General features: G+C 38.9%; 1 protein-coding gene across 1 annotated transcript in view; it reads left to right on the top strand.

The window, feature by feature from the left end:
• The window catches only part of LOC308678402 (putative acyl-CoA dehydrogenase 6), a 72,258-nt gene that overhangs the window by 37,416 nt on the left and 10,120 nt on the right, over window positions 1-24,722 (top strand). The window contains exons 4-8 of the mRNA XM_081345564.1: window positions 12,283-12,389; window positions 16,124-16,291; window positions 20,354-20,527; window positions 22,451-22,612; window positions 22,713-22,863. Of these exons, the coding sequence (XP_081201690.1) occupies window positions 12,283-12,389; window positions 16,124-16,291; window positions 20,354-20,527; window positions 22,451-22,612; window positions 22,713-22,863 (762 nt within the window). The remainder of the gene's footprint in view (window positions 1-12,282; window positions 12,390-16,123; window positions 16,292-20,353; window positions 20,528-22,450; window positions 22,613-22,712; window positions 22,864-24,722) is intronic.

Genomic DNA, 24,722 nt, shown 5'->3' with positions numbered 1-24,722 from the left:
CTTACCCTCCCACTTTGAAATTAGCCTGTATGGATCGCATTTCCTTCGATGTAAGCCATCTGAAGGCCTGTCACTGTGATGCATTCTGCTGCTCTGCAACCTGGCTGCCTAAGGAGAATTTGGCTCTCCGGAACAGTTTCCTTCAGCTTTTGTGTGTGTGTGTGTGTGTGTGTGTGTGTGTGTATGTGCAAAAAACCGTGCTGGAACGCTGTTCTGAGCGTTCTATGGGAAAAAAAGCCCTGGATATATCACATATAATTGAAGATTGTAATTAGTTGTGTGTGCACGTTCAGCAAGTGTGATGTATTTGTGCTGGCATTTCTAGGCCTCTTTCCAATCACATCCAGAAAAATCATTGGAATTCTTAAGGCCATGTTTGGTATTTCCCAGCAATCTGTTACTGGAAGGAAAAAGCAATCCCTCCTGCATTACTGCATCACAGAGAAGCATTTGCATGTATGCAGGTATCCTTAGGGTGCCATAGCTATGCATGAGAAATATTGGTTGCAAAGTTGGCATTTCTGGATGTAATACAGATATTTTGGACTTATTTTTGTTTCTTTGCATGTTTGATATTTTTAAAAAGGCAAATGCTACTGACTACGCTTATGCACATATGTAACATCTTTTGCTAGGATACATGACCACTACTTTTCCAGAAGGTGAAAAGTGAAAGATTGTGACTAAACAAAATTTTAATGTACAGATAATACCACCAGAAATTATTTTAACCTTTTTAATAAATGTTTTTATTGATGTTGAACTCATCATGGAAAACATCATATATTGTTATGTATATACTAGGCTAATTATTTAAAAGGGACGTGGTGGCTCAGTGGGTTAGGACGCTGAGCCTGTCGATCAGAAGGTCGGCAGTTTGGCGAGTCGAATCCCGAGTGCCGCGTAGCAGAGTGAGCGCCTGTTATTCGTCCCAGCTTCTGCCAACCTAGCAGTTCGAAAGCACGTAAAAAATACAAGTAGAAAAATAGGGACCACTACGGTGGGAAGGTAACAGCGTTCCGTGTGCCTTTGGCGTCTAGTCATGCCGGCCACATAACCACGGAGACGTCCTCGGACAAGCACTGGCTCTTCAGCTTTGAAACGGAGATGAGCACCGGCCCCTAGAGTCGGAAATGACTAGCACGCATGTGCGGGGGAACCTTTACCTTTACCTTAATTATTTAAAGACTGAAGTGCAACATAACTAGATTCTAATTAATCTATTTTTCAAAACACACAACAGTCCAAACAGTAAAAGTAAAGTCCAAATTAAGAATATTTCATTCTTAAGAATTAATTTAAAGTGGTTTAATTGTAATAGATGTTTAGATTTAAAATAGTTTTCAAGAGTATATACAAAAGATACTATTTTTTCTAGCATCAGCTAAATTAGACATATTACATTGAGAAAAATGTTTCTCATTTCTTTTCTGTTACCTTTATTGATTTCATTGCAGAGATGTTAACATAGGAAATAGATTATTTTGTTATCTAATTTTACCTTCCAAAAGACAGAAGCAGATGAGAAATGTGAGGTTCTTTCCTGTTGGCTTTTTTGAATTAGCTGTTTTAGATTCTAAAAGTTTAGTTCCTAAAGAAGTAACCCTGTATATAATTTTAATGTCCTCCTCTAGTACAGGCTCTTTTATGACTCAAGGACTTCAACTCCCAGAATTCCAGACCTAGCATGGCTCAGCTTGGAAACCTCTCCCCCTCAGCATGGCTGGCTCAGGATTTCTGGGAGTCATAAAAAAGGGCCAAGATTGCCTAGCCCTGCAATAGGCTTTCAGAGGGAGCTTTTTTTTCTTTAAAAAAAAGGTGCCGGAACGCCGTTCTGAGCATTCTATGAGAAAAACAGTCCTGCTTATATCTCTTATCTCTCTTGTTGTAGGGCCCCTTTATGGCCAAAGTTATCTGTATATTTAGTCATATTCAAACAGGTGTTTACTTGTGTAATATTCCATCTTGTAGGGCAAGTCAAATCTCTTGAGCCCATCTCTGGCCTTCTTTTGCTAAATAGTTTTCCAAATTAATATTTTCAGCTTGTCAGGCAGTTCTTGTATTTTTTGTAATTATTGTTGGGAGTGAAGGATACATAAGACGTGTGCTTTTTTTCTCCCAAACAATGATTCTCCTGGCAGTGTCCATTTTGTTAAGTCTTCTTTCTTCTCCTAAAGTTTATTTTGATGTTCTAATGCATCAGATATCTTTTCCATATTTATTGTTGTATCCAAGTCTTGTAAGATTTTTTTCTGTTTGAATTAAGTTATAATTCTCTTCATTTGTTGGTTTGCCGATTAAGTTTTTTTTTCTAGTTTAGGTTCTGTTATCTGGTTTGTTTGTTCATTCTTTATCATCTTTTGCTGTTTGCTTTTTGATTGTGAATTTAAATTAGAAATGTATTCATTTATGTTATCAAAGTTGTGTTTAATCTCCTTATGGTTTAAAGCTATTGTGATTTGAATCTGTCTAGCATTGCATAATTTTACTCTTGGAAAGTATTTGTCTTGGAATGTTGCTTCTAGAGATCTTTGATCTTTCAGGCTAAGTCCTTCAGCAGTAGGTTTTAAGTGTGGTTTTCTATCATTTTTAATGAGTATGTCATATTCATGTTGTGTCCCCCTTTCAAGTACTCCGTCATGAGTGCCATAATCTCTGTAATTAGCCTTGTCAAGCCAGCTAAAGCTCAAAATCCAAACAGTCCAGTTTTGTATAGTTCTTGTCTTTATATATAATTTTTATAATCCACTGTATTTTCAGTTGTAAAAGTTTCAGTAAAATCAATGTTTTATAACAATTCTTTCATTCAGGGTTCAATTGTCAACCAGTCAGAATTACAGTTCAATATATTTAGCCACCTTAAATCCTTCCTGTAACTTCCCCCCTCAAAGATTAGTCATAAATCAAGTTTTTCTTTTTCTGTAAACAATTCATAAATTTAGGACACAATCAGAGTATTTCTTTTCCTTCAGACACTTTCCAATCTTATATCTGGCCCAGTGTACATTCTCTTCTTTGTTTCCTAGCAGCTATCTTCTTAAAGGTTATTAGAGTGCTATTTGCTATGTTCTACTTCTCCACTAGATGTCAGCAGGTATTTGTTTTCCAGCTCTTTCAGACAAGAAATTATTCTTATTATTTTTCTTTTTTTATAATTTCATCAAAATCCTTTAGAATATAATCTTTTTTTTTTTATTGAAAAGTTTTAAAATACAGTTTTCCTTTAGAAAACCCCCCTTCCCCCTCCCTCCTCCCCTCCCTACCTCCCCCCTATCCCCCCCCTCCCCCTCTCCCTCCTCCCTCCCCTGCCTCCCCCCCCCTACTTCCCCTCCTCCCCCCCTCCCCCCCCCGACTTCCCAGAGCAAAATACAAGGTATATATCTAAAAAGCAATCATAAACAATCATATACTAACAATTATAAACTCTAAAATCCATCACTCTCTAACTTATATAAAGTAAACCAATCCTTAACAATACTAAATATGTATAAAAAACTAAAATAAAAGAAAACTAGCGTCATTCCCATCTATGTTCTTCCACAATTCACTATTTCCTAAACATATTCTCATTTACACATCACAAGCACCTATCCCTATTAACCTCTCTAGCAAAAATAGGCTATAATAGATAGTTCTTACACAAATTAACCCACATTAACCCACAAAACTTTCTTCCTCTTCCTCTGTAGTAAATTGTCCATTAATTCCAAATTAAAAATTCTATTACCATACATATCATCCCAAAACTCTTAAAAACACAACTACCACTTGACTATCAGTATGTTGTGGAAGTTCCATAGATTTCTACTAGTCCTATTTTCTTATCTTTTTTGAGCGTTTTAAGGCAGCACGCGTCACCCTCTGTTCTCTAGGATCATCCAAAAGAGTTGCAGCTTGATCTCCTCCTGTACCATTCTCGTCTATCTGTCCATCTTCATCCTCTTGATGTTCTCCTTCTCCAGATCCCTCTGCAGCTTCCAAAAGTGTTGATGGGGTTGCTTTTAAGACATTGTTGTAAAAATCATGCGCTTGCTTCACCGTACCCAAACAGTACCTTTTGCCTTCATACATGAAGCTCAACCCAACTGGGATCTCCCATCTGAACCTTATATCTCTTTGCTTGAACTCTTGCACAAGAAATATAAAGTCCTTCCTTCTCTTTAAAATCTTTGGAGGAATTTCTTTTAAAACCAAAACTTCTTGACCAGCAATCACCACTTTAGTATCATAGGCAGCTTGTATAACTTCATCTCTAATTTCCCTTTTTACAAAATAAACCACCACATCTCTAGGCAACTTTCTCTGTTTAGCAATCCACGAGTTCACACGAAACACTTTGTCCATGCCTTGTTTTATTTCAGATGCTGGATGGTTCAATACCACCTCAAAAGCCTCAGAGACCAACTGCTTTAAATCTTCCTTAATATTCTCTTTTAGGCCTCTAATTCTAACAGCAAACTGCATCTGGTAAAATTGAGCCAGACTCAGTTCACTATCCATTTTGTCTTTTAAATCTTCAATTTCCAGTACTTTTGCTTCTAATATAGCATTCTTTTGAGTCAGTTCTTCCACTTGGTCATCCAGCACCTCCACACATTTAGCTACTTTATGCACTGAGGACAAAATGTCTACCTTCATCTCTCTGAGTTTCTGTTCCATCCTTTCTTCCATTCTCTGCTCCAATTTCTCCAATTTCTCCTCCATCTGTGCAAATTTAACACCCATTGACTCCAAAATTAACTGGGTATGTTTTTCAAGATCCTTCGATGTCAATACATCTGGAGAATGCAACGCCTGCAGTAATGATTGTTGTTGCACCGGAGAATTTCCAGCACTCCGAAAAGTTCTAGGGGGAGGTTTAGACGCCATCTTTTACTTACAATTGTGACGCACTTTCACTTTAAGTTTTAAGCAAAGTCCATCAAGCTCGAGAGTAAAATAAAATAATCCTCTTCATCTCTTCATCATTCCCTCTTGTACTGCTCTGCCTGCTCTTTTCCTTTCATAGTCTCTCCTTCAAGCAGGGATGGTCGCAGACGCCTGGCTCTGCTCCATGAAGTCCGGAGCAGAGACGCTAGCCAGCTGGGAGCAGCCCAGGCTACGGGGGAGTTCAATCCTTCAGCCGCCCAAGCTCCAAGCTCAGGCGGCCCCGGAGAACTCAACCCCTACCTGGGGGCTCACCCCCTCCTCTTCTCCCGAGGAGGGGGCTTCAAATTCGCCCGAACAGCTGATCGGCGCTGTTTCGGGCGAAAATCACTCAGCTGAGCCGCGGGCAGCCCGGGAAGGCTGCCTCCGTCGCCGCGGAGCCACCGGAAGCCCAAATCCTTTAGAATATAATCTTAACAGTTTGTTTTATTTTCTAAGTTTGATCAGATCGTAGTATTTTAAATTTAATTTTGGTATGTTTCTTTCCTCCTTAGAGGTTAATTCACCACTTCCATCTATGGGGGAATGGGAGTGTAGTCCCCTTCCCTCACTTTCAGAGGTTTTCTTGCTTTGGGGATCTTTCCCACGGACTTAGTTGCAAAATAGGAGAAGATCAATACTCTCACCAATTTCAAGCATGCTGTTCACTGTTGTTCTGGTTCATGCTTTTGGACTTTGGCTGCAGGTAGCTTGGCTAGACACTGTCGGGTCAGAGGGCTTCCCCCGGATTGAACGGAATGACTGCCGCCATTCTGTGATCAATGGGGCACCACTTTTCCTTTGCCGCCTCTCTGGGGCGACTTCAGACCCATTTAGGTCCCCTGGCAGGACAAAATCAGCTGTGGGATGCAGAGCTTTGCAATCCCATGGCTGGGTGCTACGGCGCAAAAAACCAGAAGTCTACCATATCTTCCTTGTACTTGCATTTGTTTAAAATATTCTTGGTGTAAATTACATGCAGTATTTCACTCTGATTTATCCAAACCAGAGTGTTTGGTTTTATCTTCCTGTTTAGATAATAAATAGTACTTCCTGCTTCTGACTTGACAGAAGCAGCAACATAATTTAACAGTTAAAATTAGAAAGATTAATGGAAGTAATTCAAATTAAGAAAATAATGCATGGGAAGAAAATACTTATCATCCAGGTACAGTACTGAAATGGAAAAGACTAGAAATGTGTTTATAAAAAGCATTTTTGGGGAAAAGTAAAGATATAAGTGGAACAGTACTTCATCAGAGCAAAAGCTTATGTAGCTGAACATTTTGTGTATGCAAATAAGTCATGAGTTCAGTTACCTTTTACCAAGAACATACGCTGTGGAAGATCACCTGAGAACTATGCAGTCTTCTACCTTGGAATGAAGTCATGGCTCATAAAGGGGCAGATCCTTTGCATTCAAAAGCTCACAGGTTCCATCTCTAGAATTTTCAGGTAGGATACTGAAATATTCATGCCTAGTAGCTGACACTGCTTCTTTGCAGAGGTTAATGAAATTCTAACAGATTTGAAACTTTATTATGTCTGGTTTACTTGGTGAACAGAAAGTGCTGCTTTAAAAGTTGTATTTATAAGCCAATGGATTGCTGGGCTGCTCCAATTATTATGGTTTTGGTTTTACTGTTTTTGTTTTATTGCTTGTATATATGGTTATATCCTTTGTTTGTGAGCCAGAGGTTGGCTTAAGATGGATGGTCATATAAACATGTAAAGTCTCTCTCCCTCCCCCCCTCCCCCCCACCTCTTTCTCTCTCTTGCCTTTTTCACTTCCATTCTGATTTGAATATTATTATAAATGAGTTTATCTGGAAACTGACATTTTTTCTGTGCCTTTGTTCATTATGAAGACTTTTTCTGAACAAATCTTTGAAATAAAAATTTTCTCATGCCTTATACATGCATAAGGGAATTCTCTATGTAATTGCTTCTGACAGCTTTCTAAGCCATTTCTTGCATTGTGCAGATTAAAATTATAGCTTTATATAATACAACTGTAGCAAGTGATCCAGAGAACAATCTTATTGTGTTTAATTTTTCTCTGCAATTTAACATGAATCAGTAAACAACGAAGTTCTGGTTGCAGTCATTCATTCAGCAACCATTCAGTTACAACAGTATTGAACAAGAGGGCCTTACAACCAACAAATCTGTGTAATTACAACTGTCACAGTATCCCCACAGTCATGTGTTTGGACAGCTGGCTTGCAATTACATCATGGTTACAGTCATGTGATCACCATTTGGGACCTTTCCTGCCAGATTCCCATAAACAAAGGCAGTGGGGAAATTGGAAGGGAAAGTCATAAGTGGCTCTTGCACTTTTTGTCCCAAGAAGACCTATAGTGTTTAAGATCCTAGGGTTATTGTTCCCCATGGCACTCATCTGTGCACTGTAGCGGCCCCTGTCAGCTCAGTAGAGTCCAGCTGCAGCTTTCACCCACCCGCACACAGCACTTGTCCCCTGCCCTCCTTACTTACAACTCTGATCACAGGCAGTCACCGGGTTTTCAAGGTTGCTGTTGCTAAGCCATGCGAATCGTACGACATTGCATTTTATGACCATATCACTTAGAGACAGAAATTCCAGTCTCAGTTGTCATTGTAAACTTAGAACTATTTGTTGAGTTTAAAAACGTTCAATTTGCCAACTCCTGCAGGATAGCCCCCCTAGTTAAACTAACTATACTCTGGTGTAACTTATATATGAATCAGACCATTTCCTATTCAATAATCATACTAATTTTTCTTCTCTTTTTGTTTTATGTTTTTGTACACAATTTAGACTCATGTTTGAATTGGGTAACTATATAAATAAATTTCTAAATATATAAATAACAGCTGAAGCTGCCAGTATTTTGTTCACAATTAGATTTTTTTTTAAACAAAAGTGTGGCCTTAATAGCTTTTAATCCCAATCTGTGAGCTATAGAGATTTGGTTGATTTATTATGTGTCATCAAGTCAATGCCTAGTTATTTCTGCCTAGAATGGGAACTTTGGATTGATTTGTTCCATGATTTATTTGTTTGTTTTCTTGGCTGTCCATGATGTTCTCAAGACATCTTCTCCAACGCTAAAGTTCAAGTGCATTAATACTCTTTCTAACCTGCTTCTTCAGATTCTGTCAGGTGCAAGTCCAAAGACAGAACAATGAAATCCAAACGAGTATAGATCTTTATATTTGCTTACACTTAATAAACAGAATCCTATCAGATTAAAGCTATAACTTTCTAATGTAATAGATACACTCTGGGAGATTTCAGAGTATGACTACCCTAAACCTCTTCCTCCCCACTCCCCAAGTGCAGTCCAGGGCTGTGCATTCTCTTATTTTGGGCTTTTCTCTGGAATGTACTGCCTCCTCCATGTGAAACATCAATGCTTTTGCTGGAATTCTCCTTCTCCTAGTGCACATTCCATCACAAATTCCAACTTTTCCTTCCATTGTCTGTATGAGTCTGATTTTTGTATATATAATGGATCTTCATATTTTTTCCCCCAAAAGCTTCATTTCTGTTCCCAAGGTGCTAATCTGCAACATTATCATCATCATCATCATGTTGGAAGGGACCTTGGAGGTCATGTAATCCAATCCCTGCTCAGGCAGGAAACCCTATACCATTTCAGACAAATATCTGTCCAGTCTCTTCTTAAAAACTTCCAGTGTTGGAGCATTCACAGCTTCTGGAGGCAGGTTGTTCCACTGATTAATTGTTCCCACTGTCAGGAATTTTCTCCTTAGTTCTAGGTTGCTTCTTTCTTTCGTTAGTTTCCATCCATTGCTTCTTGTCCTGCCTTCAGGTGCTTTGGAGAATAGCTTGACTCCCTCTTCTCTGTGGGAGTCCCTCTTTCTTTCCAACCCCTGAGATATTGGAACACTGCTATCATCTCACCTTCTCTTCATTAAACAAGACATACCCAAATCCAACAACCATTTATTATATGTTTTAGCCTCCAGTCCCCTGATCATCTTTGTTGCTCTTCTCTGTACTCTTTCTAGAGTCTCAATATGGTTTTTACACCGTGATGACCAAAACTGGATGCAGTATTCCAAGTGTGGCCTTACCAAGGCATTGTAAAGTGGTATTAACACTTCACATGATCTTGATTCTATGCCTCTGTTAATGCAGCCTAGTACTGTGTTGCTTTTTTTGGCAGCTGTAGCCCACTGCTGGCTCATATTTAGGTGATTGACCACTAGCACTCTTGAGATCCCTCTCACAGTTACTACTATTGAGCAAGGTGCCACTTATACTGTTTTTCTTGCCTAAATGTAGAACCTTACTTTTTTCACCATTAAATTTCATTTTGTTAGATAGCGCCCAATGTTCAAACCTGTCAAGAACCTTCTGTACCTTAAGCCTATCTTCTGGAGTGTTGGCTCCCTTATTGGTGATAATTAATCTAAAAAAGGCAGAAATTATCCACTGTTTCTTTCATTGCCTGTTCTGAGGCTAGTTGCTCTGCCTGTGTCACTTTTTTATCCTAATTGATTTTTCTACTGCGTTCATTGACTTTCATTATTAAAACTTGCAGATAATTTGTATTTTCAACTATTATAGAGTAATGTGATCAGCATATCACAGTTACCAATGTTTCTTCTTCCTATTTTAAAACCACAATAATATATTTTCAATCGAGCCTCACTCAATATATAATCTACATATAGGTTGAATAAATAGAGACCATGTAACCTTTGCCAACTTGTAGCCAAAGTCTGTATATATTTATCTCTGTTCCATCTTATATCAAACAAATTCAAAGCAGGATTATTTTGAGTTCCTTTCTCAGGCTTCCCTTTTCTCAGAACTCTATAATCTTTTCCCCTTAACTGCTTGTTTATTCCTTCACTATACAAAAAAGTCAACTCTCATTTTCTTTACATCATGCATCACATGATGTGCATTATTTTTAGTACTCTTGGCTTTCTCAATTATCAAGCAACTGAATTGTACTTATGACAGAAGGGAGAGGAGAGATTAATGGAAACCCATGTATCATTGAGAAACCTAAAGCTTTAATGAGCTTAAAACCTTTTTCGAACAAGCTGGCCTGGTCTGACGGGATGGGGTTGGGTTTTTATAAATAGTCTTAATTTTAATATGTATTAATTTTACGGGCATAATGGTTTAATTACTTTTTAATTTTTGTATTCTGTTTTTTATTATGTATTGCCCTGTTCACCGCCCTGAGTCCTTCGGGAGAAGGGCGGTATACAAATTAAATTATTAAATTATTAAATTATGTGCAAACATCAGATGAGAAACCATTTTATATTGGAAAGCAAAGAGAAAAGTGGAGTGCATTACTTAAACCTCCTCACATTCATCTCCCACAATAGCATAGTGGAAAACCTGAGTCGCTTTCATTAAAATAATTGTAGTAATTGAATATGCTTTCATAGATTTATGAATGAATGAATGAATGAATGAATGAATGAATGAATGAATGAATGAATGAAAATTATATGATGGCCCAACTCCCTTTCAGTGACTCTGGGCAGCTTACATGAATAAAAATCCAATATAAAGACAATAAAAAGTAAATATCCCCTACCCCCTTGGTGACTTAAGTTTCTGTTCCATTCCAACAGCTGTTTCATGCAAACTATGTCATTAAACATACACACATTTTGTAACTTGCACACACAAAATAATATACACCATTTTAGCTATAGAAGCAAATACAGAAATTTATCCTCCAGGTCAAGCTAAGTTGAAATCAATACAGTATTAAGTGGAGCTTTCATCATACTGTTTGCTCAGGCCCTGTACAGGTAGTCCTTGACTTATGGCCACAATTCGGACTGGATTTTGGTTGCTAAGCTCTGTGGTCGTAAAGTGAGTTATCATGTGACTGTGTTGCTTAGCAGTGCAACCCCGGCAATCTCTGTTGTTTTTAATTGGGGTTTTATATTTTTTCAGGGATTAAATTTAATTCTTTTTAATTCTTTTTAATTTTTGTATCAATGTTTTAATTACCTTGTAACCCGCCCTGAGTCCTTCGGGAAAGGGCGGTATATAAATCCAATAAAATAAAAATAAATAAAAATTGTCAGTTTACTGGTCATCGCTAAGGATCCATTGCAGCCCAATCTAGGTTTAACCTGTCATCAAACCCAACCTCAATAGGATAAGGGATTGCTCCTACCTCCCGACCCCACCTATGTGTCCTCCCCACCACCACCACCCTCGAGTTCTTTGCAACGGGATGTTTTGGTGTGTTGTCAGTTCCTTGTTTTCCCTTGTTTATTTTCTTTTCTGTGGTATGGAGCCAGTCCCAGCCCAGCCCACAAGCATGGTGCACTGCAACTCAGGGGCTACTTTTACTTTTTGCAGCATGAAGCCAGCCACAACCCAGCAGCCAAGCTAGGCATGCCTTGTCAGCAGTGGGAGCAACAGGATAGGAAGACCCTCTGGAGAAGCAGAGCTCAGGAGGCCAAAAGAACTTAGATGGGAAGGGTGGTGGTGGAGATATGTGGGAGTTGCAGCATCCCTGTGGTTATAAGTGCATGTGGGCTGCCAAGTGTCTGAATTTTGATCACATGACTGCAGGGATCCTACAGCAGCCATAATTTCAGGTAAAGCTTGTAAGTCCCTTTGTTTAATCAGATATTTTGCAAACGATATTATTACTGGGAGATGCAATGCTGGAAAATTTGGGGGTTCCATGCTGAAGAATAGGCAAATGCTCAGTTTCTAAAAAAAAAACACCTTGTCATGCTCAGTCTTCTTTTTCTTGAGAGAAATGTGTTGTATTCAGAATACAAAATGCGATGTAAGACAAGGCCAGAACAAAAAGAGGAGCAAGCTAAGTATAGCCCCAATTTTATGCAGATGAGATCTCTTTTCTGCCTACTATGCATAGAAAGAGGACAACTGGGGTTCAATTGTGAACGTTTTGTAGAGGTACAATTTAAGTAAACTTTTTCCAATTTGTCTTCTCCAAAAGTGTAGGACAAAACACGTGGCTTTTTTTGTTTGTAGTGTCCTTGGTTTGCTTGCACAAAAAACAGTAATAGAGAATTGGTCACACCCTATGCATCAGATGATTGGGAGATATTTCTCCTTTCTTAGAAACTGTTGTCATTTGATCATTTGCCTTGCTAGCTTTTGCTGCCAAATGTTACAAAGTACTTTTTCCCCATGAATTATGTTGCCCAACTTCTATTGGAAAGACAGACTTAGGTTATTTTATGTCATGCTCTGCTTTCCAGTCTTTATTTTCAAAGTTATACATAAAAGTATCAAACCTTTCCTCTTAAAAAAGGAAGTGAAATACTGTTGTAGTAGATCTTGCTTTCAGAAATCACACAAAAGGGCCATGGAAAACGTGTTTCACTTTGCCGTCATTGCAGATTTGGTACAGATGAGCTGAAGAAAGAATTTCTTGCTCCAACAATAGCTGGAGATATGGTGGCTTGCATAGGAGTAAGTGAACCTGAGGCAGGTTCAGATGTTGCAAGTAAGTATAAATCATGCATATAAAATTTGTAACTCATTTACAACTGATTATTAATTATTTATTATGCAAATTTATATGGCTATTTATGTAGCATATACATTAATAATTCTAGCTAGTGAGCAACAATAAAATCATAATACAATTAATAAATTAGGAAAGAAAAAGAAAGGAAAGAAAGAAAGAAAAAAAGAAAGAAAGAAAGAAAGAAAGGAAGAAAGAAAGAAAGAAAGAAAGAAAGAAAGAAAGAAAGAAAGAAAGAAAGAAAGAAAGAAAGAAAGAAAAGAGCAATGTTGTGGCCTCAGTTAAAAACTCATCTATAAACCACAACCAATTATGCCAAGCTTCATTAATATCCTGCCCCATGTATGTTTTGCTATTCTAAATAACTCAAGAATACTACTACTACTACTACTACTACTACTACTACTACTACTACTATTATTATTATTACTACCACTACTACTACTACTACTACTACTACTACTACTACTAATAATAATAATAATAATAATAATAATAATAAATGGAAGGGACCTTGGAGGTCATCTAGTCCAACCCCCTGCTCAGCCAGGAAACCCTATACCAGGGGTCAGCAACCTGAAACAGTGAAAGAGCCACTCGGAACCAGTTCCCTCACAAAAGGAAAAACTGGGAGCCGCAAAAAATGTGTGCACATGTGTGTACATGCGCGCATGCGCAGAACAGGGTTTGACTGAAGAGCCAAGGAGAGATATGCACCTACCCTGCATATTTGAATTGATTGGTTGAACTTTTTTGGTCCCACTTTTTTTTTTTGGACTGCACATGGCAGAGTACTGGGAGCCGCAGGAGACGGCTGAAAGAGCCGCATGCGGCTCCGCAGCCGCGGGTTGCAGACCTGTGCCCTATACCATTTCAGGCAAATGGCTGTCCAGTCTCTTCTTAAAAACTTCCAGTGTTGGAACATTCACCACTTCTGGAGGCAGGTAGTTCCACTGGTTAATTGTTCTAACTGTCAGGAAGTTTCTCCTTAGTTCTAGGTTGCTTCTCTCCTTGACTAGTTTCCATCCGTTGCTTCTTGTCCTGCTTTCAGGTGCTTTGGAGAATAGCTTGACTCCCTTTTCTTTCCCCACACATTTTGCTTTGTTTTGTTTTGCAATAATAACCATACCAATAGTGGAGAATATTTGTAACTCAGGATTTAAATGAGAGGTCCCTGGTGCTCTATAACTCAACAACTGTGAAGTAGCTAGAAGTACTGGTTCAGAGTATTAATGTTCTTAATTCTCAACTGATCAACAACAACTAGAAAAAGATGCTTTGTGAAAGCCCTGTTAAAACAATTGGAGAAGAAAGAATCATTGTTATTATTACAGTTTCATTGAATTTGTGTGCTGTAATTAATTTTTCTCCTATGCACTCCTTGGTGTGAGTTTACAGATGTTTTGTTATTGGACAAATTCACATGGACCATTCATTGAAGTTGTATCTAGTCTTGTAGCAAAACATCTGCGAGCTAACAACCAAACTCAGAGAGCACCATAGTTCAATCCTGGGTTACAGATATTCTCTTCTGTTGGAATTCCTCTCTTTCAAACTAGCTTAAATAAATAGGAATATTAAAATATGCTATTAAAACCTTTTAATAAGGCCAAGTTTAATTTTCTCTTTTTATACATCTTTTATCTTAGTAATCTATAGGATTTATCATTTCTACCTTGACAACTCTTCAAATCAAAGAATTAAGACAAAACTTTCCCATCTTTCTTTATGGACCACAGTTTGCTTAAATATTTATAGAGCTTCAAAACTAAAGCTTCTATTTATTAACTGAGCCTTGGTGGAGCAGTGGGCTAATGCCTCCTTAAGTAACACCAGCTGCCTGCAATTAGTGCAGGTTCGCATCCCACCAGGCTCAAGGTTGACTCAGCCTTCCATCCTTCCGAGGTAGGTAAAATGAGGACCCAGATTGTTGGGGGCAATAAGCTGACTTTGTAATAATGCCGCTTAATAAGCAGGTATATACATAGAATGAAGGCTATTGCTAAGCACATTGTGCTTTAGATTGTAAGCCACCCTGAGTCTTTGGAGAAGGGCGGGATATAAATGGGATTAAAAAAAATTGTGAAGCAGTGAAAATCTAAGGTGGCTCAAATATAATGTTGATTATTGTCTGCACAAAGTACAATATTTAGTGAATGAAAATAGGATAATAGGGAGAAAGAAGGCATGGGATTGGATTAAAGGGTTCAAAGAAATTTGGGGCAGGCAAAAGAACCACTAAATTGAATTGACCAATTGCCATGAGTTGGTATCAGGTAATTTAAAAAAACAACCTAAAACCCATGTATTAAAAACTTTTTTTCATATTAAAAGAAGTGGAAATGTCTCTTTGGAAAACCCCTATGTATAAGAAAAAAAGGAACAAGCATCCCAATTTTGATCCTGTGACTATGGGGATGCTGCAGTGGTTATAAATGTGAAAAATGGTCATAAGTCCCTTTTTTCTGTGCCTCTTTAACTTCAAACAACCATTAAATGAACTGTTGTAAGTCGAGGACTACCTGTGAATGGTTCTTCTGCCATAGACAGAAGTTAGTAGGTATTTTCTTTATTGTGTTTTACAACTTTTAGAGAACAAGGTTCTTACCTCTTACTCTACGATTTCAGTGTGACTCTTCTTTTTGTAATCTCCTGTCTAATTATTAAACCCATAAACTGTAAGTTCATCTTTTTCTATTTCATGCAAAAAAAAATCTATAAGGAGTTTCCAATTATCAATAAACAGCAATGGGCATAGTCAAGTGATTCAGAAGGGTATAAAAGTTTTAGTAAATCACAAGAGTACTAGACTCTTTATCTACCAGCATATTTACTTAATTAGCTAAAAATTCAGCCTACTTTGAATTTGGGACTCTGTTGAGGAATCAGGTTCATTTAAAGGTTAAATCCTTAATTTCCAATGTATATAAAATAAATTGGTAGGTACATGTTATGACAGCAATTGAGATTGGGGGTGTTATAGATGAGTGTTGCTGTCATAAAGCGTGCCATCATATATTTCATTGGTTAATGACAACAATCCCAGCATTCCTAGTTGCTGTCAGCTAGGGTACATGGATTATTAACCGGGAAGTGGCAGAAGTCACAGGAAGGAGTGCCAGGAGGCTGCTGCAGGAAAATGTGGGATGCAGGGTCATAAGGGACGCCCTGAGAAGCCTGGGGCAGGCTGTGTACAGTGAGAGGGCTTGGGAGATGAGGCACAAGCTGCACACAAATGCAAGAATGCTGGGGAGTGGATGGCACAGGCAGGATGTGAGAACAGAACGTGTAACGGGTGGGTGGCATGGAGGGAGCACCACAGAAGGACTGGGGAGGATGGGTCATTAGAGCAACCTGTGATCTTCCCTGTTACCTTCCACTTTGACTTTGCTAGTGGGAAGGTTGTAAACAGTAATCACATGATTACTGGATGCTGCAATTTTCCAAGTGCCAGTGATCAAGTGCCGGTCATTTGCTAAAGCATGTCAGCAGAGAAGATTGCAAGTTGCAATAACATGACCTTAGATAGAATACTGCAACTTCATAAATGGAGCCAATTGCCAAGTACTCAAATCACAATCACAGGCCAGTGGGGCACTATGACGGGTGAAATTTCAAAGACGATTCATAAGAATTACTCATTTAGCACCACCATCACTTCATATAGTGGGACTCTTCACATTGCTTACCATTTTTTTCTTCCTTGTATATAGATATAAAGACCAAAGCTGTAAGAAAAGGTGATGACTATGTGATAAATGGTAGCAAAATGTGGATCACTTCTGGATTTCAGGCAGACTGGATGTGCCTCTTGGCAAACACAAAAGATGGACCACCCCACAAAAACAAATCACTCCTATGCCTGCCAATGAAGCTGCCTGGTAATAAAGTTAAGATAAATTGTTCTCAGGAAAAAAAACTAATATAAAAGAGTAAAACTTAAAAATTAGAGGAGTGGAAATTCATATTTAAACCTTATAAATCATCATGAGACATATCACTTCCAAATTATGACAATCTTTTTGAAGTAAAATAGTGTTGGGTATAAGAATTTGAAAAATGTATATTGTGAAAGTGCCTTGTTAGACTAACACAAAATCTTCAAATAGCTATCAGGCTTTCCAAATTAAAAACAGAAATCTTAATTGAAGTTTCACAGGGTTGTTGTTTTTTGGGTGTTTTTTTTTTTTGCTATCTTAAAAGTTTTTATCTTAAAAGTTGAAGCAACCAAGCAAATAAGTACTTAAAATTGAAAAAAACCTTAACAACAATTTGATATAATTGATAGTTATCTACTCAAACTTATGTCATAATAGGTTTTTGTGTGTGCTATAAAATTATTGCATGACTATTTCTTTGTTAACTGAGATATCAATCATTAACAGCAGGGTCAGGAAAGAAGAAGAAATTAGTAGGAACAAAAGTATTTTAGACTACTGGTCCCATTTCATGCATTTTACACAATATGTCTTTTTAGTTGTAGCCTGCTGTAGGAACAGATAAATTAGAAGCTGCTACTGATTATAAAATAGTACTTGTAAAAATATCAGTAGAAACATCCAAACAAAAACTGATTAAGGCTATCACTTGCAGTATTCCAAATGTCGTATAATTGATTGCTATTAGGGCATTTTGAAATTATAATTTCTGTTTTCATTACATTTTTAAAATTATTTCTAACATGCTGTTTTTTTCCCCTTTCATTTTGGTTGGACACTGGATTAACATCTTCATTTAACTGTTTTTATTACTCACACATCAAGTTAATGCTAGCTCTGATCCTATTAGCTTGCATGAATAGTTAGGTTCCTTGGCACCCATGTATATCATTTTATACTTGCTCATGTAGAATGACAACTACATCCATTTTCTTATTGAGTTCTTTGCAGTTTATTTTGGTTTTTATATCACTCTGAACAATTTACTGTTTTCACCAACTTCACTAGTCTACAAGTCACATTCAATTCTTTTATAAATATTTTATAAATCATATATAAATATTTTAAAAGACATCATTTCTAAGATAAAAACTGGCGGACCCCACAAATTATATCCTCCCTTGTGAGAAATATCCATTTACTCGTGTGTATTGTTTTCTATGATGTAGCCTGATGCTTATACACAAGAGAACCTACTCTTTTTTCCCATGGTTCTTAAACTTACTGAGAAATATTTGATGAGTGAGTTATCAAGTTTTTTTAAAAAACTTAAGTAAATAATGTCTACTGGTTCATCATTATCACATTTATTAATATTCTAAAATATTAATATAGATTAATTAGATAGGACTTTCTTTTTGTGAGCATGTTGGATATCCTTCAGCAAGGCCTATGTCTCAAGGTTGACTGTCAAGTTTTTTTCACACTAAGTACCCAGATGAATATCACTCAGAAATGCTATTAATAATGAAGAAATGATGAAATCAGTTTTCCAAATATGTCTGGGGCACATGATCTGGTGAAGGAATAAAAGTTAACAATACCATAGTCCCATTTAAATGGGAAAGTTTTATAGCTACTTGAAAGTCGATAAATCCACTTTGGGAAATTTCGTAAGAGCTAGTCCTCTGAATCTTGAATGTGTTATTAAATACAATATTAGGGTAGTTGTTTCTAACAGGCGGGAGTTAACTAAAATAGGAAGAACAAAAACAATTTGGAATGTTCTCTATCCAAAAAAGAACTAATGCTAGGTACCACTCAATCTTAATTGCAGTCTGTTAGTAGTTAAAAATATAAATGAAATTTTTGGATTAGTGAAGTTACTTTAAACAATCAAAGGATTATATTATTTAAAATTGTTCTACGCCCACTGATGAGTAATTCTAAAGAAAGAAGTAAGATTTTTTCAAATACATTGCACTGATTAAGCTATAAGTGATTTTTTCCAATTTTCCAATATAAGGACAACAGTTTTATTGACAATTTTAAAAAAAGAATTGGACTGTAATATTGGGTCATGCAGGGACGCGGTGGCTCAGTGGGTTAGGATGCTGAACAGAAGGTCGGCAGTTTGGCGGGTCGATTCCCGAGTGCCGCAAAGCATAGTGAGCACTTGTTACTTGTCCTAGCTTCTGCCAACCTAGCAGTTCGAAAGCACGTAAAAATACAAGTAGAAAAATAAGGACCACTGCAGTGGGAAGGTAACAGCGTTCTGTGCGCCTTTGGCATCTAGTCATGCCAGCCACATAACCACGGAGACATCTTCGGACTTGGCTTTGAAACGGAGATGAGCACCGGCCCCTAGAGTCAGAAATGACTAGCACGCATGTGCGGGGGAACCTTTACCTTGTATTGGGTCATGCTGCAGTCCCGTTTGGTCTTAGTAAAGTTGGTAATTCTGATATACAGACATTAGTCTGTTAATTTTTAAAAAATAGTAGAGCCAACATTGCCCATGTTGCTGATATGGAATAGCATTCTTTATATATAATAGTGTGTATTATCTAGGAAATACCACTAAAGCCTATTATTTATCATCTTTAAGAAGAACCACTCATCTCCCTCATAGAAGGACTCTGGGCAGTGTACAGTAAAATATTAAAAACATAAAAACAATACATAAAATTTAAAAGAGGCAATGAATGTTAAAAAAAATAATTAAAAGGTGGGAGAGGGGTTTCAGGGCAGTAATCAGCTCCACGGTTCTGTGCTTCTCTGCATGCCCCAAGCAAGGCCACAGAGCCATGTTTTTAAGCATTTATGGAAGGCCAAGAGAGTGGGTGCCCACTTCATTTCAAAGAGAGATTGCTCCACATTCCGGGAACAATGGCAGAGAAAGTTTTTCCTCCTGGAGCCTGCCAGTTGGAATTCTTTGGTTGACAGAATCCATAACATATCTTCCATGCCTCATGGGTGGGATGGGCTGATATAACAGGATGAAGAGAGTCCCAGAAGTAACATGGCCCTGAAGGGCTTTAAAGATCATAGCCAACACCTTGAATTGGACTCATAAGCAAACTAGTACCCAATGCAACTCACGCAACAGAGGTATTACATGCACTATTTTTGGTGCCCCTAGCTGCATTTTGTACCAGCTGAAGCTTCTTGATACTTTTCAAGGATAAGTCGATGTAGTAGTCCAAACAGGAGATGACCAGGGCATGAATCTCCAGAGAGTTCCCTATCTAGGAAAAAAAGTAGATGCACATAATACAAAGACTTATCCGGAGCTCAAGGGGAACTTGATTCCACAGAGAAGGCCCTCCCCCTGGGGGTCGCCAGCCGACATTGTCTAGCCGACGGCACCCTGAGGAGGCCCTCCCTGTGTGAGCGCACCGGGTGATGGGAAGTCATTTCTGGTAGCAGACGGTCCTGCATTTGTCTGTACTGTATTCCTCCTTCTTTCTTTTTTATTCAAATCTGTAAATTTGTAAATTCATTGATCCAGATGGAACGTAGACTATCCAGTCAAAAGTCCCTGATTCTTTCAGGCATATTTTTCCCCATTTTGAATTAGTAAAGGTACTGAATGTCTCAAAATACATACAGTCTCAAAATACATACAGAAGCACCACAGTATATTGTGAGTGATTGGCAGTCAGAATACTATTCCTAGTGTAAATAAAGGATATTATCGAATGACATTCTTGACAAGCCAATACACAAGGGATTTTATTCATTGTTCAGGAAAGTAATAGGCATATTGCACTGTAAAAAAGTGAGCATTCACATTTATGTGTTTATCATATATAGAGATTGCCCATTCATTCTTAGAGTGACTCTTTAATTTTGTCTTCCTCAAATCAGAAAGGATCATTCCAATTTTCCGCCCCCCCAAGTGGAAACATTAATTTTACTAACACTTGCACTTTTTTAAAGATGAATTTTAATTAGGATAAAGAAAAAGCCATAATGTAATTGTCATTGAATGTCCCACATATGCAATTCATATTATTCATTTGTATTAATCATTTCCCTTAATCTATAAACACTCATTTTCAGGTATTCACATTGCCAGGAAAATTAACACGCTTGGTGTGAGATCATCCGACACAGTGGAAGTTTTCTTTGAAAATGTCAGAATTCCCAGCAATTACCTTATTGGGGAAGAAGGAATGGGATTTATTTACCAGATGTTGCAATTCCAAGAAGAACGAATGTGGGTAGTAGCCTCAAGTAAGTAATAAGCTACACTGTCCAGCCACTAAGATGGCTTTTGCTTTGAAAACAATGTGGAAAGTTGATTTTGGCAGTAAAATATAACACTCAATTATGAACGTGGAAGCCAAATTCTTGTTGAAGACAATATTGTACGCATTTCCATAGCTGCAGATTCTTTCCATATACAAACCTGTGAAAAAGCATTTGTTCCCATTCAGTTTTTCTGAATTTTGAATATTTTTGCCATTACATGTTACCAAAACTTTATATGGGTCTCTCTGTTATATAACAGGCTCTGATGAAAAACACCAAATATGTATTGTTTTATAAACCAAGTCGTCTGTGTTGATTTGGTTTGACAAGTACAACTTTAATAAATAAAATAAATATTTTAAAAACATCAGTTCAGTTAATACAACTAAAAAACAAACCATAACAGTTGTTTGAATGCAATTAATTTGGACCAGCTCTTCTCTACATCAATTTCACAAAGTTTGGTTCTCCTTATTACAGTAAAGTGCTCTCCAGAGAACATATGACAACTTCCACAATAAAGTCATTGATGTCTTATCCGTCTGGACCACAGGTCTGCAACCCGCGGCTCCGGAGCCACATGCGGCTCTTTCAGCCGTCTCCTGCGGCTCCCAGTCCTCTGCCATGTGCAGTCCAAAAAAAAAGTGGGACTAAAAAAGTTCAACCAATCAATTCAAATATGCAGGGTAGGTGCACATCTCGCCTTGGCTCCACTCTTCAGTCAAACCCTGTTCTGCACATGCGCGCATGTACGCGCATGCACACACATTTTTTGCGGCTCCCAGTTTTTCCTTTTGTGAGGGAACCGGTTCCGAGTGGCTCTTTCACTGTTTCAGGTTGCTGACCCCTGGTCTGGACGATACTACAAGGCCATGTGGAACCTCTAGGACTCCACTACTCTAAATTTTTTAAAAAAGGTTCTGTGGTAGTGAAAGTTTGGAATAACAGAGAAACTTCTTCTTTTAGCTTTTTTAAAAATAGAGAAGTAAAGAAAACTGACTCTAGCCAGATCAAGAAAGGGCTGAAAAAGCCAAGCATGTTCTGAGATTCCTGGAAATGTTATCCTGTACTTTGGGAATATTCTTGAGAGATAGCCACTGTTTCAAGTTGGCTAAAAAGCATCTGGATGACCTTCCAGATATGTGGACCTTTTCAGGCTCCATAGGTGCTATTATGTTTGGTGGAAACCAAAGAATTCCAGATTGGTTTTAATTAATCAAATAAATTAATTTCAAATCTCATATCAGTCATCAGAGAGGTGGTAAGTTCATAGTTTGGAGATGCTCTTTGGTCTCAGGATCTGGACTACTTGCTATCATACAAAACGTATCATACAATTCTGCAGAATATCAAGCCATACATGCATCGCGGATGGGTCATAGACCAAAGCAGCGTTGCCAAATAAACAAGCACATTTTTGAGAGATTGGATGGAGAACTACCTCTGCATTTAGATACTCTAGATCTAAAAGCTGAAATATTGTAGCAAGTCTTGAGGCAAGCAGTTCAAATAATAAAAATTCCAATTTTACTGAGCAAAGCAACGTGCTATGAAACAGGCAAAATCCCTGCATAATTATTAGGAAGCATTACTGCAGTTCAAGATGGTGCAACCACTTACTGAATTTTGAGGTTGCTGCTGACTTGTTCCACACACATTGCATGTTGTCCATGAAACAGAGTTTCATTGTGTAGAGTATTATTACTCACTTTGACTCCCTTTAAGTAACAGTAGCATTCATGGAAAGCTCTTGATCATGTTCTGTGGCAAAGATATGCAAAGATTCAGAAAAATCTGAAGGGAGAGAGGCAGAGAGGGAGGGAGGGAGGGGAAGGGGGAGACTTAACCTTCAATGGAAAGGAATTAAATAAACTTACTTTCATCTTTTATTATGTCACATTTTAGCAGTGATAAGTCTAGAAACCGTGATAAAAGAAACTATTGATTATACTTCTCAACGGAAGGTATTTGGCCAACCAATACTTCACAATCAAATAGTGCATTTTCGCCTGGCTGAACTAGCGACTGAACTAGAACTCCTTCGTGCATTGCTATATGAGACGATAAGTAAATGCAATATAATTTTATTTCTAATGATCTAATAAAAGGTAATTTTAGTTTTGAAAATATGGCTAACTTGACAGGCGAATTTGTATTTTTACTTGAGGTCTCTATATACGTGGCAATGATGTGACAAAACTTGTATCCATGGCCAAGCTAAAGTGTGGACGTCTATGTCGAGAGATTACGGATAGCTGTCTCCAGTTTTGGGGAGGAATGGGGTACACTAATGAAGTGCTAGTGAGCAGAATGTACAGGTGAGAATGATTAACCCTTTAGTCTATGTTGGTATACATGTATAAGTATGTAATGTTGCTGTTGTTGTTAGATGCGAAGTTGTGTCCGACTCATCGTGACCCCATGGACTCCAGGCCTTCCTGTCCTCTACCATCTTCTGGAGTCCATTTAGGCTCATGCCTACTGCTTCAGTGACTCCATCCAGCCACCTCATTCTCTGTTGTCCCCTTCTTCTATTGCCCTCAATCTTTCCCAGCATTAGGCTCTTCTGCAGTGAGTCCTTCCTTCTCATTAGGTGGCCAAAGTATTTGAGTTTCAAATGTAATGTTACAAACATTCAAATTATTAATCAAGTATTCATATATTTTTTTTAATTAAATTTTTATACCGCCCTTCTCCCGAAGGACTCAGGGCGGTGAACAGGGCATATCTTAAAACTACAAAAGTACAAAAGTTAAAAAAGAATTAAATTATTGCCCACAATAAAAACAATAATATATATATATAAATATTAAAACCCTAAGTGATTCCCCATCAGGCCAGGCCAGCTTGTTCAAATAAATGGGTCTTTAACCCGCGCCGGAAGGAGCGGAGATCCGGTGCCATCCGGAGCTCAACCGGCAGCTGGTTCCACAAAGCCGGAGCGCCCACAGAGAAGGCCCTCCCCCTGGGGGCCACCAGCCGACATTCTCTGACTGGAGGCACCCTGAGGAGGCCCTCTCTGTGGGAACGCACGGGGCGGAGGGGAGTTGACGCCGGCAGCAGGTGGTCCCCGAGGTATTCCGGACCCATGCCATGTAAGGACTTAAAAACCATCACTAAGACCTTGAACCTCACCCGGAAGACAACTGGTAACCAATGCAGCTCGCGGAGCAAAGGTGTAACATGGGAGTACCGGGAAACTCCCAAGACAACTCTCGCGGCCGCATTCTGTACCAGTTGGAGCCTCCGAGTGGTCTTCAAGGGAAGCCCCATGTAGAGAGCATTGCAATAGTCAAGACGAGAGGTCACGAGCGCATGAGTGACCGTACACAGGGCATCCCGGTCTAGGTAGGGCTGCAACTGCCGCACCAGGCGAATCTGTGCGAAAGCCCCCCTGGTCACGGCTACTACATGATCTTCTAAGGTAAGCCGTGCATCCAGGAGGACTCCCAAGTTGCGAGCCCTATCTACAGGGGGTAAAGACTCACCCCCCATAGAAAGTGAAGGAACGTTTTGAATGTCCCGGGATGCCGGAATGTACAGCCACTCAGTCTTGTCAGGGTTGAGTTGAAGTCTGTTCCTCCCCATCCAGACCCGAACCGCCTCCAGGCAACGGGACATCACAGCGAGGGCATCACTGGGGTGGTTTGGGGTCGAAATGAAAAGTTGGGTATCATCAGCATATTGATGATACCCAACTCCAAAACCACGAATGATCTCACCCAGCGGTTTCATGTAGATGTTGAACAGGAGAGGCGAGAGAACCGAACCCTGAGGAACTCCACAAACGAGAGACCTAGGGGCCGATCTCTGCCCCCCTGCCAACACCGACTGCGAACGTCCCAGGAGATAGGAGAACCACCGAAGAACTGTGCCTCCCACTCCCAATCCCCTGAGACGCCGCAGCAGGATACCATGGTCGATGGTATCGAAAGCCGCCGAGAGGTCTAATAGGACCAGGACAGAGGAATATCCCCTATCCCGGGCCCTCCAGAGATCATTCACCAGAGCGACCAATGCCGTCTCCGTGCTGTACCCGGGCCTGAAACCCGATTGGTACGGGTCCAGATAATCCGCTTCATCCAGGACCAGAGGGAGCTGATGCGCCACCACACTCTCAACAACCTTCGCAAGAAAGCGAAGGTTGGAGACTGGACGAAAGTTGTTCAAGACAGCT

The sequence above is a fragment of the Vipera berus genome (assembly GCF_964194415.1).
Source record: "Vipera berus genome assembly, chromosome: Z".
NCBI lineage: Eukaryota > Metazoa > Chordata > Lepidosauria > Squamata > Viperidae > Vipera > Vipera berus.
The sequence above is the reverse complement of the archived record's forward strand: the minus strand, read 5'-3'. Positions and strand labels throughout refer to the sequence as shown.